This window comes from Nyctereutes procyonoides, unplaced genomic scaffold (genome assembly GCF_905146905.1).
Source record: "Nyctereutes procyonoides isolate TBG_1078 unplaced genomic scaffold, NYPRO_anot_genome, whole genome shotgun sequence".
Taxonomy (NCBI): domain Eukaryota; kingdom Metazoa; phylum Chordata; class Mammalia; order Carnivora; family Canidae; genus Nyctereutes; species Nyctereutes procyonoides.
Window position 1 is genome coordinate 27,050,970 of NW_026575043.1, and position 19,107 is coordinate 27,070,076.

Below are 19,107 nucleotides of genomic sequence, written 5' to 3' on the forward strand. Positions count from 1 at the left end.
GTGAAACACATGGGGACAGAAATGTCAGTAGCGGATGGAATTGGAGCTCAATTAGTTCCTCTTTACTCTCGTGCTTCGTTTTTGTTTGAGTGGCTGCATCTTTTTATTTTTGTCCCACCTTGGCTTCAGGGCAGAGGTAGTGGGTGAGGGCGTGTGACTTTTAAGTGTCGTCGCAGCACGAACCAATAGAAGCCCTACTGCAGAATTGTTTATTTTACAATGAAACATTTCAAAACAACATATGGGACAACTAATGCCTCTCTGCCATCTGTTCTGAAGAAGCACGGGAAGGCGTAGACGGGGGTGAAGTGTTAGGTGCACCGTTGCCTCCGCCTCTTCAAACCTTTCAGGAACACGGCGCTGATGGCTGTGGTGTGGATACCGCCTAAATCGACAGCGAGTACCGTGCCTTGGAGCACCTTGATGGTCATTGTACGCAGACCCCAAGCCACGTGGAGACGTGTCAGCGAGCAGGGTGCTGGGGGGTCGTGTGCGTCCGTGCTCCCGGCCTTAAATCCCCGTAGGCGCATCTTTTTAAAATGCAGGCAAAGGGGAAAGCATCACCGACCATCGCTCCTGGTCTCAGGGCAGCCACCAAGGCAGAGGACTGGGTGCCAAGGACCAAGGCCATCCCTGAGCCCACGCGTCTGTACTCTGCTGCAGGTGCCAGGAGCGTCCAGTCCCCAGCGCTTTCCTTACTCTGCGTCCACGTGTCGGAATCCGTGCGTGTCTTCCTGGTGTGACCGTCACGACCTGGGAAGGCGGCAGCCCCCTCCTCTGTCACCCTGGTCACGTTGGCCTCGGTTGCCTCTGCAGAGGAGCCGGTAATGCCCGTTTGGTGCCGGTTGTGACGGGCCACTCGGGGTCACACCCAGCCTTCCTCCAGGCGGCCTCAGGGACCCCAGGGCCCCTCCCTCTCATGTGTCCGCTCGGGGTCAGGCTCCCGCTTCCCATCCCTAGGTCGCTGGCTTCCCGAATCCCGGGGACAAACTCAGCTGTTCTCTGCTCAACCCGTCAGGCTCCCGGCGGCGTCAGGGGAACCCAACGTGCTGCACCTGGGCCTCTGCTCCCGACTGTCGTCCCGTCGTCCGTCCCTGCAGCCGCGTCTCTGGGCCCACGTGGTGCCAGGTGCCGCTCGCGTGCTGGTGAACAAGACAAGCTTCCAGGCCCTGCGGCCCTTCCATTCCGTGCTGGGGGAGCTGGGAGGGGACCACGGGACACGTGCACTCGTGCCACGTGGCCGCAGGGCCGGGGAGGCAACCAGTGCAGGGGAAAGGACTGGTGGGGGTGGCGGTGGGGCCGGAGGGGAGCCCCGGGTGCAGGGGGGACAAAGAATTTGCCCAAGGTGGCACCCAGGGCCTGGCCGAGCCAGCTGCCCCCCAGCCCGGGCCCCACCCCTCGCCCCACTGTGCTCCCCGCCCCAGGGTGTCCCAGAGTGGACTGCTGAGACTGTCGCCAGTGCGGGCCACATGGCAGCGGCCAGCACCGCGTCCTAGCGGGAGGTCACACGGCGCAGGAACCCAAGGGCCATTGACGGGCCAGCGGACAGGGCCCGACATGTCACCAGGAGCGGCCACACGGTCCCCACGGGGCTCCCACTGTGTTGGCAGACTTGGCCAAAGCAGCGACATGAAATTCTATGAAATTGTTTCCGATTCAAATCCGCTGCAGTTAGAAGCCGCGTCCGTTTTGGGAGATTTAAACCCCAAACCTCCGCGTCCCCCTCCTTCGGGTGCAGCAGGTGCTAGGCCCTTAACCGTCACCAGGTCGGGGAACCCGCTTCTGGACAAGGGTCAGGGGCATGGGTTCCACACAGTGTCTGCGGTCGTGCATGTGAACAGAGCACGGCCTGGGGAGGGGTCCCCGAGGTGCTGCCCGCAGGTGCGCGGAGCGGGCTGTGTTCCCGGCGGGGCCGTCGTCGGTGCTGGCGGCGCAAATAGGGGTTGGTGCCACGTGGGACGGCAGGCAGCAGGGACACAGCAGGCGCCTATGTAGGGCAGAACCGTGTTGGGGTGCTCGGGGGCTCAGGACATGACCCAGGGTCCCGGGATCGAGTCCTGCGTCGGGCTCCCCGCAGGGAGCCTGCTTCTCCCCCTGCCTGTGTCTCTGCCTCTCTCTCTGGGTCTCTCATGAATAAGTAAATAAAATCTAAAAAAAAAAAAAAGAGCCAGAACCATTACTCACCGACTTTGGACTCGTCACCAGTGCCCCCCGCACGTCACCCAGCAATCGATCCCCTTATACAAGGCGCCTCGCTGGGAAACTGGCCCTCACCATATGAGGCTGGAAAAGAGATAAAGTCAGCTCTTCCACTACCTTTTCTTTTTTTTTTTTAATCTTATCTCTTATGGGGTTTGTGTCCCACAACCTGTCACTTAAGGAGGAAACTCGGGGGACCGGGAGCACGCCCCACACAAGCCGCCCTGTGTGCTGAGGTCACTCCAGGTGGGGACCCGACACCCATGACGCTGATGTGCTCGATCCTCAGGAATCTCCGGGGCCTGCAGGAGACCCCAAGGAAGCCGCAGATGTCACCTCTGGGCCATCAGGGCCCTTGTAACGGGCCGTGTCTGGTTCCTCGGGGGAAATGTGGAACAGACCTGCCCTCCGCCCAGCGTTTCGCAGCCTGCCGACGCCGGTCCCCGAACTAACGGTCTCAGGCAAGGCCCCGTCCCCCCCGGGACCCCGTGTGGCCTCCAGGTTCTGGGTCCGTGTGTCCCAGCCTCCGGGAGGAAGTGGCCCCGAGGTCACACACGGGGCAGAAGAGGCGGGTACGGCCCGTGTGGTGGGTCCGCAGGGCCCCAGGGCCCGGCTCAGGACCCGGGATTGCCTCCTCTGGGTGCCGTCGGGGGGTCTGCTTGGATCCCGAGAGCTGGGAGTCCTAGGGAGGCGTCGGGGGGGAAGGTTCGCAGGAGACTTGATGGCTGCACGTGTGCGGGGACATTGGATCCTAATTGCCGGTGTTCGCTGGCTCCACGGAAGTCTTTTTCTCCCAGAGGTGAACGAAGAGCAGCGTCTTTCGGTTCCCAGTGAAGAAGCCTCGGAGCAGGAGCAGCAGCACCCACGGGACCGCGACCCGGGGTGAGACACCACCAGCAGGTGCCACCCGCCCTGACCGCCCAAAGCAGCTGAGGGGAGGGAACGGGTCCAGTCCCCCTGCAGGTGCTTGCTGTGCCGAGACAGGGTGGGGGCCCAGGACACTGGCCCCGTCCTCATCCGGGGCAACAGGAGTGGCATCACTCCAGCTGTGAGGTAAACGCCTGCACCCCGTTGGGGCCCGGAAGTCACCCCAAACACCGGTGAGACGGATTTCAGCCACACAAAGCTAAAGCAGGGCTCTAGCCCGGCCGCGGGGCGGGGGGGACCTCCGGGCCCAGCCTGATGCTCTTCCTATGAAGTGACGCGTATGCCGCGCAGTAAGAGCTCTGGGAAGACGAAAACACTTCTCAAAACCAGAAAATAGAGCAATTAAGTTAAATAGTTTTCTTTTTTTTTTCCCAAAAGGCATTTGAATGTTTGCATAGCTTTTTCCTGCCTCCCCGTCTCCCCCTTCTGATTGCTGCGTCTTCAGAAACGCATAGAATCACGCGGAACAGGAACGGGGTCTGGAAGACGGAGACCGTGATTCAGGGGAAGAGCAGAAGGGGGCCCTGCCTGGTTTTCTGCTGCTCCCTCGGCCCCTGGCCCTCCAGGGGGAGGCCACAGAGAGCTCTGGGGGGGGCAGCAGTCCTCCGATCCTGCCCCACGGATGACCTCGGGCACACGTCCTGCTTTCTGTCCCGGGTGCTGCCCAGGCCGGCCAGGAGCTGGGAGCTGCAAGCTGGGAGCTGGGAGGAAAGGCTACCGGGCCTCCCTGCTATGGGCCGCATGCCTAGCAGACCCTGGGGTGCGGCGGCCGTGGGGCTGTGGGCGCCTCTTCGGAGCTGCGGCCATTCACCCCGCTAGACGACAGCAGACGCTGAGCGACTGGCAGGCTGGCGGGGGGCCCGGGAACGTTCCTCTGCCAGGCCCACGGTGCAGGGGCCAAGAACCCTCCTGGAGCCGGGCTGGCCATCGGGGCGGAACAACCGGCCTCCCCAGGAAAGGCGGCCCGGCAAGCACTTTGAAAGGGGGGTGTCCCCAGTCCGCTTAAGGAGCACCCTGTCCGGGAGGCCTGCTTCCCTGAGGTCCCGCCGTTGGCCATCTCGTCCTTGGCCCTAAAGGTCTGCGCACCGTCTCTAACGCCTCCTGCCTGGAGCTGGGCCCGACAAGAGGTGTGAGCCCGGGGGTTCGCATATAGCCCTGTGTCCTCATGGGGGGCGGCGGGGGGACGTGTAACCGAGCACATCGTGGCCACCTGCACACCCCTGCGAGGACCTGCTGGCGGAGCCAGGAGAGGCACGGTGCCCATGCCATCGTTACCTTGAGCGAGGACACAGCTAGCCGCTAGCTTGGGAGATCCCTTGGGTTGGTGGGGAAGCCTGGGTGAGACGCTCCGGACGCCCTACCATACCGGACAGCCAAAGCGAGGCCCCGGGCAGAGCGCCAAGGTGGGCTCCACGATGCAAGCCTTCCACCGCCCCCCCCCCCCGCAGAGCTCTCCAGGTGCCCCTGCCAAGCCCCATGCTGCAGCATGGTGAGCACAACCCAGCTTTAGGGGTGGACTCTGTCCCCAAACGTGCCACACCCCGGCCCACTGACCTGGGCAATGCCATTTCGCCTCCGAAGCTTTATTCCCTTAACCAAGGCGCAGGATTGATCGTCCTCACTTACCAGGGTTGTTGCAAGACGCAAACAAGACAGCCCGTGGGAGCATCCTGCACAGAGAGGCAGGCCATAAAAAATAGCTTCATCAAGGCAGAAACATGGCTGCTGATTTCTGTGTCTCCAGCAAGGAGTTCACCACAGAACAAAACCACAAAAAAAAAAAAAAAAAAAAAAAAAAGAAAGAGAGAGAGAGAGAGAGACAAGGCTCATTGTTTCCCCGAATTTACTGGATGATTACTGAACCGTGGCTTCTTTTTATGTGGATATTTTTGTGTGTTTTAAAAGTCCGTGGATATCCATTCCAGATCACTGACTCCGAAGGGAATGTGGGTGATGACACAACACATGAATATAAAATGACTCGGGGATGTCAAATAAAACTGTATTCATATCTGCACCTTCAAAAGAAGGCATCTATGGCACATAAAATCACGTGGGCAACAAAAAAGCCAAAAATCATAAAGATTCCAGAGACCGTAACCCGTTGAGGCCCTAAGCTTGAAACTTCATGACGTGAAAAATGAAGAATTTTTTTTTTTTGAGAGAAGGGGAGGGAGGGGCAGGGGAAGAGGGAAAGAGAATCCCAAGCACGCTCCATGCCCAGCGTGCAGCCTGACCCGGGGCTCCATCCCGCAACCCTGAGATCACTACCCGAGCCAAAGTCAAGAGTTGGATGCTCAACCAACCGAGCCACCCCGGTGCCCCGAAAATGAGGAAGATTCTTGATGCACTTCCTTCATTGCCCTTCTCCAGGGTAGATCCTGGTGTTATGGCCGAGGGCCTTGGCGTGGTCGCAATAACATAGATATCGAAATATGCGATTCATAGTTCAGGATCTGGCCCCCGAGCCGTGTCAAGATACAAGAGTACCATTTTATCCAGCGCTGTTAGCACTTTGACCTTTCTGGAAAACCTGTATCACCCTCCACACTGTACACTCTTTGTTTGCCTGTCAAGTCAACGTAGTTGACTACTTACGGCTGTAGTGTGTAAAGTTCTACCCATAATAATTCCCCGTAAATTTGGGTTCTTGTCATTCGTAAAAGAACCACTTCATCAATCACAGGCCTTAAAGTCCTAATTCCAACTTGAATATAGTGCTTCTTAGCAAGATTTTCTGTAGGGGATACATAAGAAGACACATTGGTTTGAAAGCTTGGAGGATCTCTTCTCAAAGCACGCCGTACAAATCCAAGTTTTAGGCTACCAAGCAGTGACTACCTCCCTCAGACCCTGCTGTTCGGAAGCCTTTGGAAATTTAGAGACATAGAGTCTTGATTCAGAAAGCACAACTTCCCCCATAAGAATTCAGCAGAAGATAAAAATAACCTAACTGAGCTCCCACTCCTCTCTCTAGACATGATGTCTAGAAAGGCCAGATTCTCATCCTATGTAATTCTGTGAGAATTCCCGCAGGGAAACCCGGGGAAGAATTCAGAAACCTCCCTCGCGGAAATTCTCATGGAGCTATGTAGGATGAGAATCTGGTTGATAAACAATAAACAGAAAATTCCTTAAGATATGATCTTTGGCCTCAGTGAAGCCCCAGATGGTTACTGGGGAAAGATAATCTTGGGGCTCCAGGACATTGTCTCCTCGGTTCTAGAGAATTCAGTGGGCTCTTCAGCAATTCTCTTGCCATAGAGGGACATATGAATATTTGTAAAATTGCCCCATTCTTTTTTAATCCAATTTCCAATAAGGGCGCATGGGACCAACCAAATATTAGGCAGGAGGGTAACATATTTGCATATGTGGGGGGTATTTCAAAAATGACATAGGTCTGTTGTAAAACATTTAAAAAATAGAAATGCATATAAAGTAAAAAAAAAGAAAAATTTTAGAAAGCCCTGAAAAAAAAATTTAACAGACTTTTCCAATTAATGCAATTCTCCTATTTCTCTTCGCAGAGCTAAGGGGAAAAATGAGGTCAGATTATCATCCGGTGGCGACTGAATAATTTTGAAACCTTCACCTACTTAGAATTCACGGGCATTTTCTCTAAGGAAGACTTGAGTGGGAGTTTTTAATGTGCTTCAGCTCATAAGGTGGAGTTGCTGTGATGTAAATACAGAAATGGGAATCCGGGTCAGGGTCATGGAAGGGCAGGGACGGGCTTTGTCATGCTAACCCTGGCCAGGACACAGAAGGTCCAAGGAGAGCGAGGCCAGGGGAGCCCCACAGGTGAGACTCACAGGAGAACCAGGAGTCAGGCCAGTCAGGAGAGAAGACCTGGAGGACCAGAACGGCTGCCCGTGGGCCCTTAGTAATTTGTCTTCCTCTCTACCCGTTCTAGGCTTTCTGGTCGGGGGTGGGGGAGATTGTCTTGGCAGACGGTACTGGCCGACACTAACGGGGGCTTGCTACGTACTGGGCTCCCTTCTGAGGGCGGTGGTGGACGTGCCATCGAGTCCCCGTGAAGCTCAGCAGCCCCACAACACAGGACTGCTCGTACCCCATTGTACAGACAGAGACCTGACGCTTGGGAAGGTCAAGTCACTTGCTCAGTCGTGTGACTGATGAATTTGTCTGAAGTCAGCTCTTATTCTTTGAGTCTTTCTCTGGGACCAACGACCAGTGTCATGATAGTCACCTTACTGATGGAGGGGTGGTGAAGAAAACCATTCAGAAAAGCACACATGGGGGCACCCGCGTGGCTCAGTGGGTGGAGCGTCTGCCTTGGGCTCAGGTCGTGATCTCAGGGTCCCGGGATCCAGCCCCACATCGGGCTCCCTGCTCAGCGGGCAGTCTGCTTCTCCCCCTTCATGATCCCTCCGTGTTTTCCCGCCCCCTTCTCTCTCAAATAAATAAATAAAAATCTTTGGGGGAAAAAAAAAAGAGAAATGCACAGGTCATCTCAGCTTCCTAAAAGGCATGGTGGAGATTTTGATTATGACATCATCAGTCCAGCCAGTCGGGTCAAAATTAGTCATCTGTTGTTGGAATGTGAACAGAACCTCAATGCGCTCTTGAATTCCAGCTCTTTGGAATGCCATACACCTTTGCTAAGCTTCATAATGAGCCCGAGGTAGCTCCAACAGGGGTCGTTCATTTGGGGAGAGGTGGGAGCCGACGTCGTTAATGGGCGAAGAGAAGTAAGTCTTTTACCATCTTTTACCTGAAACCATCTCTCACGAGTTCATTTGCCCATATGCTCATGAACTTCCCTCCTGACCCCCCGTTGCCTCTGCATCAGCCTGGAGTGTCTGTGCTCAAGTGAGACCTTCCTAATTGCTCACACACACAGCACGGGTGTGCTTTCCATCGGGCTACTTCTTGGAGGCAGCCTTGAAATCCAGAGATCGGGGCGCCGCGTGGTGCAGTCCGGTGAGTGCCTGACTCTTGGTTTCGGCTCAGGTCGTGATCTCAGGGTGGTGAAACCGAGCCTGACGTCGGGCTCCATCCTTGGCGTGGACTCTGCTTGAGTTTCTCTCTCCCTCTCCCTCTAATCCCCCCACCGCCACAGCATGCACTCTCTCTCTTTCTAAAATAAATAAATCTTAAAAAAAAAAAAGGATTTTTCATACTTCTGCAGTCTCCTTTCTACTTATCTCCAGAGTTGTAACCTGATTCCTCCTAAGTAGTCCTCCCTGCCCAAGATTGAGCTTCAGAGTGCTTGTTGCAGTAGATCTGAGAGGTACAGAGGTGACCTCATAAGCTAATCCCCAGCAATTGCACTTTTGGGGATTTACCCCAAAGATACAGATGCAGGGAAACACCGGGACACCTGCACCCCGATGTTTCTAGCAGCAATGTCCACACCAGCCGCACTGTGGAAGGAGCCTCGGTGTCCATCGACAGATGATGGATAAAGAAGCTGTGGTCTGTGTATACAGTGGAATATTCCTCAGCCATTAGAAATGACAAATGCCCACCATTTGCTTCGACGTGGATGGACCTGGAGGGTATGATGCTGAGTGAAGTAAGATAATCCTAATCAGTTTCAAGGACAAGTTTGTGTAACCAAATAATTCCCTAATGGGCAGGTTGACTGGAGGGGTCATTTCTGAGCAAGGTAGTCTCCTCACTACTTACAGCCCCCAAGCCCCACCCTCTATGCCATCAAAGTAAAGTTAACGAGGTAAAGGCCCACAGGGTTGCTAGTGGACGCACTGGGCTGTAAACTTCCAAAGAGCCTTTCTGCTTCGGTGATTTTCCCATACAAATAGCAAAACATGCGCATATACTTTAGGATTTCACATCACAGTCAAAGCTGAGCCTCTGAGATCAAGTCAAACAGCAATGTTAACCATCTGGAAGGACCTGATAAGTGGTGTATACACATACACATGTGGCTGCCGCCTTGAGATCTGTGGTGGAAGCATTTGGAGAGCAAAGAAGAGAAACAAGAACTATTTCCCTGAACCAGTCCTTTAAAAAAAAAAAAAAAACTCATCCTTCCCCCCTTCCCTTCCAAAATCACAGGACTTGAATTTCCCAATCTCGACTGTCCCTTCAGCTCCGGGCCTTTCTAACCAGCCTTTTCCTCAGGCTTGAGGAAGGCTTGCTTGCACTCCACTGCTGCAGGTGTAAGGATGCGGCCTTACAGGACAAATGGAAGACCGGATCCTAAGGCTTCTGTGCGCTCCTCCAGGTGGAGCCAGGTGGCTTGCTTCATGGGAACCAGGTGCCAAGAACAAACCAACGAGACGAACAAAGCTCCTTACAGTTTTTCTTTAAACTGGAAGGCAAAAAAACAAAACAAAACAAAACAAAAAAAAACAAAAAACAAAAAAACTGGAAGGCAAAACAAAACAAAAAAATAAAATTTAAAAAAATAATAAACTGGAGGGCATGCAGGGCGCCTGGGTGGGTCAGTCAGTTGAACCCCTGACTCTTGATTTCTGCTCAGGTCACCATCTCAGGGGTGTGGGACGGAGCCTTGGGTCGGGCTCCATTCTCAGCTCAGAGTCTGCTTGAGATCCTCTCCCTCTGCTTCCCCCACCTCTCTAAAATAAATAAACAATAAAGCGGAAGGCGCGGATATAGAGAACCAACCTAAATAAGAAAATGGCTTATGTTATTTGTACTCATTTCCTCAGGTAGGACGTATCTTCTACACTTCTAATGCTGGTGCAGATGTGACATGGGCACTGTTTCCTTTTGGCACCAAGTATAAAATGAGAGGACCAAAATCAGGTCAGGCTTCTTGGTGGCTTACCTATTAAACACGAACGATGAGTAGAAGATACGGACAGGAGGGAATTTTATCTGCACCTGCAAGAGGAACAGAAAGCAGAACAGGTCAGGGCTGCTCAGAGAAATTGTCTGAAACCTCCTGGAACGTGAGAACTGACGACAACGCCGAGTCTGACTTGCCCACCGGCAAAACCACGGAAGCACAGAGAGAGAGAGATCTGAAAAAGAAAGAGCCCCCTCAACGACTCGGTGGAAAACGTGACCCACCTTCACCCCTGTTTGACCTCAGTGATGCTTAATTAATAGTTGGGGCCACGCTGCTGTAATTAGGGCAGCGAGCATTTGGTTGGCCACTGGGAGGAAGGTTGTAAGTATGGGGCAGGGATGGCGTAAGACCAAGTAGATGAGCAGCTCGTACCAGGTGTCCCCTGCCGCTCGCCGATGTTTCCCTGTGCCGAGAGCTGTGCTGAACTGGTGTGTGTCCAATGAAGGGACGACCGTCAGGGAGTGTGGGGAGAGGAGGTCAAGTTTGCTCATGGGAAGAGTGAACGGTGCTGTTGGCCCACAAACGCTCTTAACACGACCAGAGAGAAGAGCCAGGTTGGGGGAAGGAGGGGCCAGAGGCAGAGGCCAAGAAGAAGGAGGAGGCACGGGGATGTGAACGGCACCCAGACCTGTATCTTCTTCACCCTCTGCCCCAACCTATTCCCGTGTGACCTCGGTAAGAGAATCCGCCTTCGTATTCTCCTCGTAATGACAGGAGCTCGCGGTGTCTCCCAGCCGTAACACAGCAGCGTGTGAATGCTTCCCCCTTGGAGCTGGGGTGTCCCTCAGCAGATCTGTGCCCAAAGCACAGAAGTTAAGTCTTTCTGGTCTCTCGTCACAACAAGTGCTAAGGATGAACATTTATTCATTCAACAAATATTGAGAGAGCTCCCGCTGTGTGACCGGATCCGTTCTAAGCTGGTTAACGTGTTCTTTATGTTGAATTGTTCAGGAGTTTGAGGATTAATATGCAAAGAGCAACTGAGAAACCACAGAGTATTTAGAATCCCTTTTCCTTCACTATTGCAGAGTGTCTCGAGAGCGTGGTTGAGGAACGATGTGTTGAACCACCCCACCCCAGCCCTTCCTCCTTTCTCTTCCTCCCGCCCTCTGACCTCGAGCCTCCTCTAAGGTCATCCATGACTGTCCAAACCTGCGGACGCGGTGCAGGTCTGTCTTTTTTCAACTGAGGTTGTGGCATTTGGTATTAATGATCGTTCCCTCTTGGCCAGAACTTCTGCCTTCTAGCCACCGTGTTGTGTGTCCTAAATATTTATAAAGTGAGCGTGGAACCAAGGGGATGCAGGCACAGATCTCCCCTTTGTCATCTTGTGACCCTGAACAAATTATTTAAACCCAAGGTGGTTTCTGCATCTGCTAAAGGAGGTGCTTACAGCTGCCTTCAACATGCTCCTTACGTTGTGAGGATTCCATGAAGGTAAAGCAAGCAGGGCGCCTGGGGCGTGCCCGACATACGAGTTCTGTTTGGGTTTCCCTTGACTCCCTGTGCCCTGCTACTGGTGTTAGGTCAGGTCCTCCCCATCTCCTCCCTGAGTCATTGCAGGGCCTCCTCACAGTCCCTTCAGGGGCTCATGGCTGCATTTGATTCCTCACCTGCAGACTTTCTCAAATGCAAAGCTGATCCTATCACATCCTACGTAATAGGAACCCAGTGACCTGAAGGATAAGCAAAGTCCACACTCCTAAGGGTGGCGTGAGCCAGGCTCATGTCTGCAGCTTCAGTAACAGCCACAGGCATTTCTCACCCCCTCACCTGGGCCGCATTGGACTACCTTTGGTTCCCAGAGCATGCCATGCGTGCACACACCTTCCTACCTTTGTACAGGACCCTTGCTCTACTTTGAAAGCCTTTGCCACCTTTTCTGGCTGGATTAGTTCAGTGTGTTCTTCAAGATCCAGTTCACCATTACGTCTTTTTAAATTCTTAAAGCAGACATTGTTGACTCTACCGCTATAGCACTTCAGTATTATCTAATGCATACATCATGTTTTCACCATTTATCTTGCTTACCTGTCTTCCCAATCAGGTGTGTGCTCCATGAAGGACTCTCTCTGTGTCCTGTTCTTTTCATAGGGCCTGGCACCTAGTTTGCTTAATACATGTTTGTTGACCTGATTACATAAACAATGAGTTTATGTGCCAGGACATCTGCACCCCGATGTTTCTAGCAGCAATGTCTCCAGTAGCCAAACTATGGACGGAGCCTCGGTGTCCATCGCAAGATGATGGATAAAGAAGATGTGGTCTATGTATACAATGGAATATTCCTCAGCCATTAGAAACGACAAATACCCACCATTTGCTTCGACGTGGATGGACCTGGAGGGTATGATGCTGAGTGAAATAGGTCAATCGGAGAAGGACACACATTATATGGTCTCATTCATTTGGGGAATATAAAAAAATAGTGAAAGGGAGTAAAGGGGAAAGGAGAAAAAATGAGTGGGAAATATCAGAAAGGGAGACAGAACATGAGAGACTCCTAATTCTGGGAAACAAACTAGGGGTGGTAGAAAGGGAGGTGGGCGGGGGGTGGGGGTGACTGGGTGACGGGCACTGAGGAGGGCACTTGACGGGATGAGCACTGGGTGTTATTCTATATGTTGGCAAATTGAACACCAATAAAAAATAAATTTAAAAAATGAGTTTATATTTTGGCAGGGACAGAGTTGGAAAAAAAAAATAGAGCGCAACGTTTGAGCCAGTTTGAACGTGAGAGTGAGTCAACCGGGGGTAATGGGCAGATGTGCGGAATCCATGATGAAGGCAGCGTGGAACAAAGGAACAAAATCGGGGTCTGCGTGACAGCAAACGTGTGTGTGACATGGTCCACCGAGGAAACCAATTCGACCTTTTCAAAAGCAAGGGCACATATAGGAGTATGTAGGTTCCGAACATGGAGTGATGATCAAATGCTCATATGTAAATTATTCGGAGCACACAGAATAGGCCTTATTCAACCACCGTGGGATTAGCGAGCAGGGTGCACAGTGACAAGCTCCCATTGAACTTGTTGACTGAGATGAGAAATAGCAGAGGGCATTGCAGGAAATCTCCTTGTGCCCAAGAATTGTGAGAAGGTAGCCAACTTTGAGGAGGGTATCTGAGCTTAGACACGTAAGAGCTCCAATAGAAGAATGATGCTGGAATCGTCTGTTTCTGTGGGCATTGGCATGCCCTGCCTCTGCGAGAGCCATCACATATATGAATCATTGATTTCGGTTTCAAATGATTTAAATAGAGCCCAGAAAGATTCCCTTTAGTCACCTCAATATATGAGAAACAGCCAGTGATATTGGGTCGTTAAATGTCTCAAACTATTAAATTTTAGCACTGACCACTGAGCTTATGTCTTAGACCTCATCATATTTCCGTGAAAACTAGTTTAGTTTGTGACTCCCTGGAAGCAACATTATAATTTAGCCTCAGTCCTCAGAGCACCTTTCTTGGTTGAATTTAGCAGCATAGTGTCTAGAGAGGACAACAGGCGACTGTGAATTTAACCCTTTGGATCTTTTATACCAATGTGGCCTGAACTCAAGTTTTTTCTTCTGAAATCACAATGAAAAAAAAAAAAAGAAAATGAGAAATAAACAGATTAGTTATAGGGCAAAATCATTAACTGTAATATTAAATTATCAAAATTTCAAGTTCTCTAGTTTAATTCATTCAAATTCGTTTATCATTAAAATGACAAATATTTTTAGTAACTTACTGAAAGGTCTTTGTGATCTCACGTCTAAGTGGAATCTTAAAAAACCAAACTCAGACACAGAGAACAGATCGGTGGTTGTCAGAGTCAGGGTTACGGGTGAAGGTGGCCAAAAGGCACAGATTTCCGATTATAACATAAATGGTGACAATGGTTAACAATACAGTATCGTATATTTGAAAGTTGCTCAGAGAGTCTTAAAAGTTTTATCAAAAGAAAGCAATTCGTAGCTATGTAAGCTGTGCACACTAAATTTAATGTGGTGACCATTTCACAGTATGTACGTGTATCAATCATTAGGTAGTACACCTAAAACTAATACAATATTATGTGTCAGTTATATCTCAATAAAACTGGAAAAAAAATAAATCTTAAGAGAGGCCTTTGGATTTTTACTCCTTTATTAAACTTGGCATAGTAAGTTTCCTGTATTCTCTGCTGTTTCATGAATATTGCCATCATATGGACCAGACGTTGGCAAACTACGCCCACGAGCTAAATCTGGCCTAACTCCTGCTTTTGAAAATAAAGCTTTACTGGGTCGCAGGCACCCTGACTCATTTGTGGCTGCTTTCATGCTGTGATGTAATGAAGTCTGTACGACAAACAAAACCTAAAATATTCACCACCGACTCTTTGTAGAAAAAGGATGCTGGTCTTTGGCGTGACAATGGTTATTAAGCCAAATAAGTAAGGCCTGTTCTTTAGAGTGTTGAACCCAGAGCTCCTGAGCCCACAGACTCCAGGGCAGTTTATCTTAAAAAGTGAAAAATAAAAAGATCTCAAAAAAAAAAAAAAGCTACCAGCTATCAAAATGAATTTTTCAGCTCTACCAGCAATGTTTTTAAACCACTAGCCGTCAGAGTTCCTTGCCTACCACCAAATATGTTCAGAAGCCTAACGTAAGGGACGTTTTATGTGCCGAGTGAGCTATTTGGCTCTGTTACTTTATGTAATCCTTTGAAAACTGTAAGTGGCATTCATTTTGAGATACAGGGGCGATGGCTTGCAATCTAGAACTGATTTCTTGTAAGAAAGTGGGGAAGATGAAATATAAAATCACTCTAACTCGGGGCCCTGATGACTCATAAAATCTTTCTGGGCTCTATTTAAATCGTTTGAAACTGAAATTAATGATTCATATATGTGATGGCTCTCGCAGAAGTAAGAAAGGAGTCATGATTCATCTAATATTAGTGCATGGGCTTTGTTCTTATGGCACAGGGTGGAGAAATGCATTTCCAATGGCTTGAGATGTGTGCTCTCGCACGTGTCCTTTTGCCTGATTTTTGGATACTGAATGGAAATGAGGCTGATTAAACTAACTTCCCCATCGCATTACCATGGAAAAATTCACAATATCTGAAAACGAGAGGTCATTCCTCATCTCTCTGATGGGACATGGTGGCCCCAGTGCACCAGACAACATTGTGTGTGGATCTGCATCTGTTCTTACCCACACCAAATGTGTTTAAAAAAAAAAAAAAAGACATAGCAGATAGTTTCCTGAACAGTTGAACAATTTGGAATAAAGCAACATTTTAGTAAGTTGGATTATGTTTTCCTACTGATTTAAATTGTATTGCAGAAATGGGTCTTCAAATAAGGTTTCCTTTCTCAGCCCACACCTGCAATTAAAACTAAGACATGTAGAGAAACCCTACTTACTAACAAGCCACTCAGGTCCTTTCAGATTCAAGGAGTCCTAAAAAACAAACTAAATCAAATAGATTTCCAAATTTAAAAATGCATTATGTAAAACATCAATTTGGAGAAAGGATTCACTATCTAAAATGTGGAAAGAGAGAAGTCTCATCTCCCTGTGTAATCCTTACGGAATAAGCGAGAAGGAAAAAGAAAAAGGAAAGGCTCTCCTGTCTAATTGAATGACTCTTCTCCTCATAAAGCCACCGTGATCTTTTTTTTTTTTTAATTTTTAAAAAGATTTTATTTATTTATTTGACACAGAGAGAGAGAGCATGCACAAGCAGGGGGTAGGGCAAAGGGGGGAGAAGCAGGCTTCCCACAGAGCACGGAGCCTGATCTAGGGCTCGATCCCGGGTCCCTGAGACTGTGACTGGAGCCAAAGACGCTTAACCGACTGAACCTCCCAGGTGCCCCCATGATTATCTTTTGAAGATGTATGTTGAGGGTCTAGACACCCTTAGCCGAGGTGCTAACCCACGTAGCAGTTGCGTTTCTGGGATATGTGTCAACGGGGGACGGGAGTAAGGCGAGTAACACCTTGCCCAGGAGAGCAAAGCCGAAGTTCATCCTAATCATGGGTCCCTGAGATGGGAGCCCGTTTCTGCTCCGCGTTAACCCTTGTGGCAAGTCGTGTCACCCATGTCCTTCGTCCCCAACAGCGGATTTGGGTGCTGCCGTGGCCGGCGGGTGCCCTGTACGGACCCCTGGCTGTGCTGCTCAGCCCGACCGTCCCCACGGCCCCGCAGCCCTGCAGCCTGGCAGCGAGGCAGCACAGGTGGTCCTGTTTGCATTTTGCTCCGAGCACTTCGTAAATCCTTGTTGACCTACTAAAGGGACTCGAGTTGGCCTTTCTTCATTGATTCGCACTAACTCCTGCTGCTTTCCCTGCACCTGCCCCTACGACACACACTTGTGACCTCCACGCCTGGCCGCCGGCCCTCTGCTGGGTTCTGTCCTAAGGCCGCAGCGCTATGTGCCCCCGTGTGGCCCCGGCAGGTGGCCCAGGTCGTGATCCCGGGGTCCTGGCATTGAGCCTCAGCATGGGGCCGCTTCTCCTGCTCCCTCTGTACCACCCCGACCCATTCTCATATTGTCTCTGCTCTCTCGCTCCCGGATAAATAAATAAAACCCTAAACAATCACAAAGCAGAGCCAACCACAAGGGTCAGTGGAAGCCAGCCGGGGCTCGCCTGCCGGTGGTAGTGGGCTAGCACACTCCCGGCAACCTAGAGCTTCGGAGGGACTTTTTGATGCGCACGATTATGGTGGTTCAAGGGAGCAGGAGACTGAAGGAACAAGAGAAGGAAATGAGGCCCGATCTACGTCGTCCAGGCTGGTGTCTGCGGTCCACACTAAAGCGATTATTCTTACCCACGACTGTGAGATCTGAACATTGATCATGAGATACGCGTCCCTCCGTGACACCCTGTGGTGTCACTTAGCATGTTCATGCAAACCTTGTATTTCCTATAAATTGATAGTTAGGGGTAGAAGATTGATCATGGTCAGACTCACTGGGGGGCAGAGAAGGCCACTTCATAGGTGACAATGTGTTCTTCTGTTGGGAGGTGAGCTCTTACCAGCTCTTTTTTTTTTAAATATTATTTATTTATTTATGAGGGAAACAGAGCATGAGAGAGAGAGAGACACAGGCAGAGGGAGAAGCAGGCTCCATGCACCGGGAGCCCGACGTGGGATTCGATCCCAGGTCTCCAGGATCGTGCCCTGGGCCAAAGGCAGGCGCCAAACCGCTGCGCCACCCAGGGATCCCTCTTACCAGCTCTTGATGGTCTGTGTCAAGATCCATTAGTTCATTAGAGATTTTTTTTTTAAGATCTTATATATTTATTCATGAGAGAGACAGGGAGAGAGGCAGAGACACAGGCAGAGGGAGAAGCAGGGTCCCTTGCGGGGAGCCTGATGCGGGACTCAATTCTAGGACCCCGGGGTCATGGCCTGGGCCCAAGGCAGACGCTCAGCCACAGAGTCCCAGGTGTCCCCAATTCATTAGAGATTTCAAAAAAAATGTGGTATTTCACTTTGTTAGCCAAATTAGTGCAAAAGAACATTCATTCATGAACTTGTGGGTTGCTCTTCATTGCTCTTTTTCTGTTCCCTTAGAGATTATTTTGTGAAAGTATAGGTGAGCAATATTTCCTGAATTCTTGCGAGGTCTATGGCCTTTTTACTTGAAGATCCTTTGCACTGGTTATAAAATCTGTGACTCACATTTTTCTTCCTTTGAGTGTTTTAAATGTGATGCTTCATGGTCCTCTGCATAAAATATTATAGTCATAGAGTCTGATCATCTGAATTTCTTTTTCTTACAAATGACTTGGGTGGTTTTTTGTGGGTTTTTTTGTTTTGTTTTGTTTTTTTGTTTTTTTGCTTGGATACACAAAAGATTTATTATTGTGTTTTAAAAGAAACTTCTAGCTCCAAACTAAAGTCCCATAGTTTGACTAGAGTATGTCTCAGCAATGGCTGTTCTTGGTTGATTTCTTTTATGGATGTGATGTGCTCATTCAGTATGTGGTTTCGATCACATTTCTCTAAAAAAGACCGTGTTTAGTGTTTGTGCTATTTCGTTGCCCTGGTTTTCTTTTACTTTCAGGCGTCTCCCTTGCGTGCCTTTATCATCTGTCGGGAGATTTTTCTGCCCCTTTTTTTGTCAAACTCCCGGTCTTTCAGGTCTCTGTTAGTCACCTCCCTGAGCCTTTTCCCACCCTCTATCCTCTTTACTGTCATACTACTTCTGTTTTGACACATATCAAATAATGTATTTTTATGCTTGGTTTTTCTATCAGACCATGTTTCTCAAAGCAGGGACAATTTCGTGTAAATCCGCATATGTGTTAAGCACAGGACTTGGCATCTAAAAGACATTAAAATGTATGTATTTTGAATGAATGAGTTTAATGGTTGATTATCAACATTGTAAGTACTGAGCAATCATTGTTCATTAATTTAATTAATCATTGAACACTAATTATTAATTTAAATGTTCATTAACATTTAAACTGGGACGCCCGGGTGGCTCAGCGGTTGGGCATCTGCCTTCAGCCCAGGGCATGGTCCTGGGGTCCCGGGATCGAGTCCCACATCGGGCTCCCTGCATGGAGCCTGCTTCTCCCTCTGCCTGTGTCTCTGCTTCTCTCTCTGTATGCCTCTCATGAAAAAATAAATATTTTTGAAAAAGAAAAATTCAAATTATGCTAGATGTTAAACTCCAGGACTTTTCCCCAACTTTTTCGCCCTTTCCCTATTACCCCCATGGCCTCCATTGACTTGTAAGGTAACTTTTACCTTTAGGAGAGACACTCATCAGGAGAAATGTACTCCTGATTATTCTGAGAAAATCAATTGTGGAATCAAGGTGACAAAAATAAATAAAAATCAATTTGCTTTGCATAAACCAGAGAGAGCGATCTGCAGAGTTACAGAGGTTGGACAGGGCCTGGCATAGAGTTCAGCGTGACTAGAGCCGAGACTCTGAGAAGAGACGAAGCTTACAAAGGAAGGTTGGAGGCCACTTGGGATTACGGTGTGTCACACTAGGGAGCCGTGATCTTGTAGATTGGGGGTTCTCAACTCAAACGAACCCGACGGTAAGCTGAATAGTGGCCGCATAAGTACATGGGGTTTGAATCCCTGGAACTTGCAAATGTTAGGGTATTTGCAGATGCGATTGAGTTCAGGATCTTTGGAAGGGTCTTTGCAGATGCGATTGAAGTTCA

General features: G+C 49.9%; 1 protein-coding gene across 3 annotated transcripts in view; it reads left to right on the plus strand.

Annotated features, from left to right (window-relative positions):
* RNLS (renalase, FAD dependent amine oxidase) overlaps positions 1-19,107 on the plus strand; it is a 243,598-nt gene that overhangs the window by 137,213 nt on the left and 87,278 nt on the right. Inside the window, exon 5 of one of the 3 annotated variants that reach the window (XM_055322065.1) lies at positions 12,614-12,942. The exons of the other annotated variants lie outside the window; for them this stretch is intronic. Within the exon in view, the coding sequence (XP_055178040.1) occupies positions 12,614-12,927 (314 nt within the window). The 3' untranslated portion in view covers positions 12,928-12,942. Of the gene's footprint in view, positions 1-12,613; positions 12,943-19,107 lie in introns of those variants that run through there. 3 annotated transcript variants of the gene reach the window in all.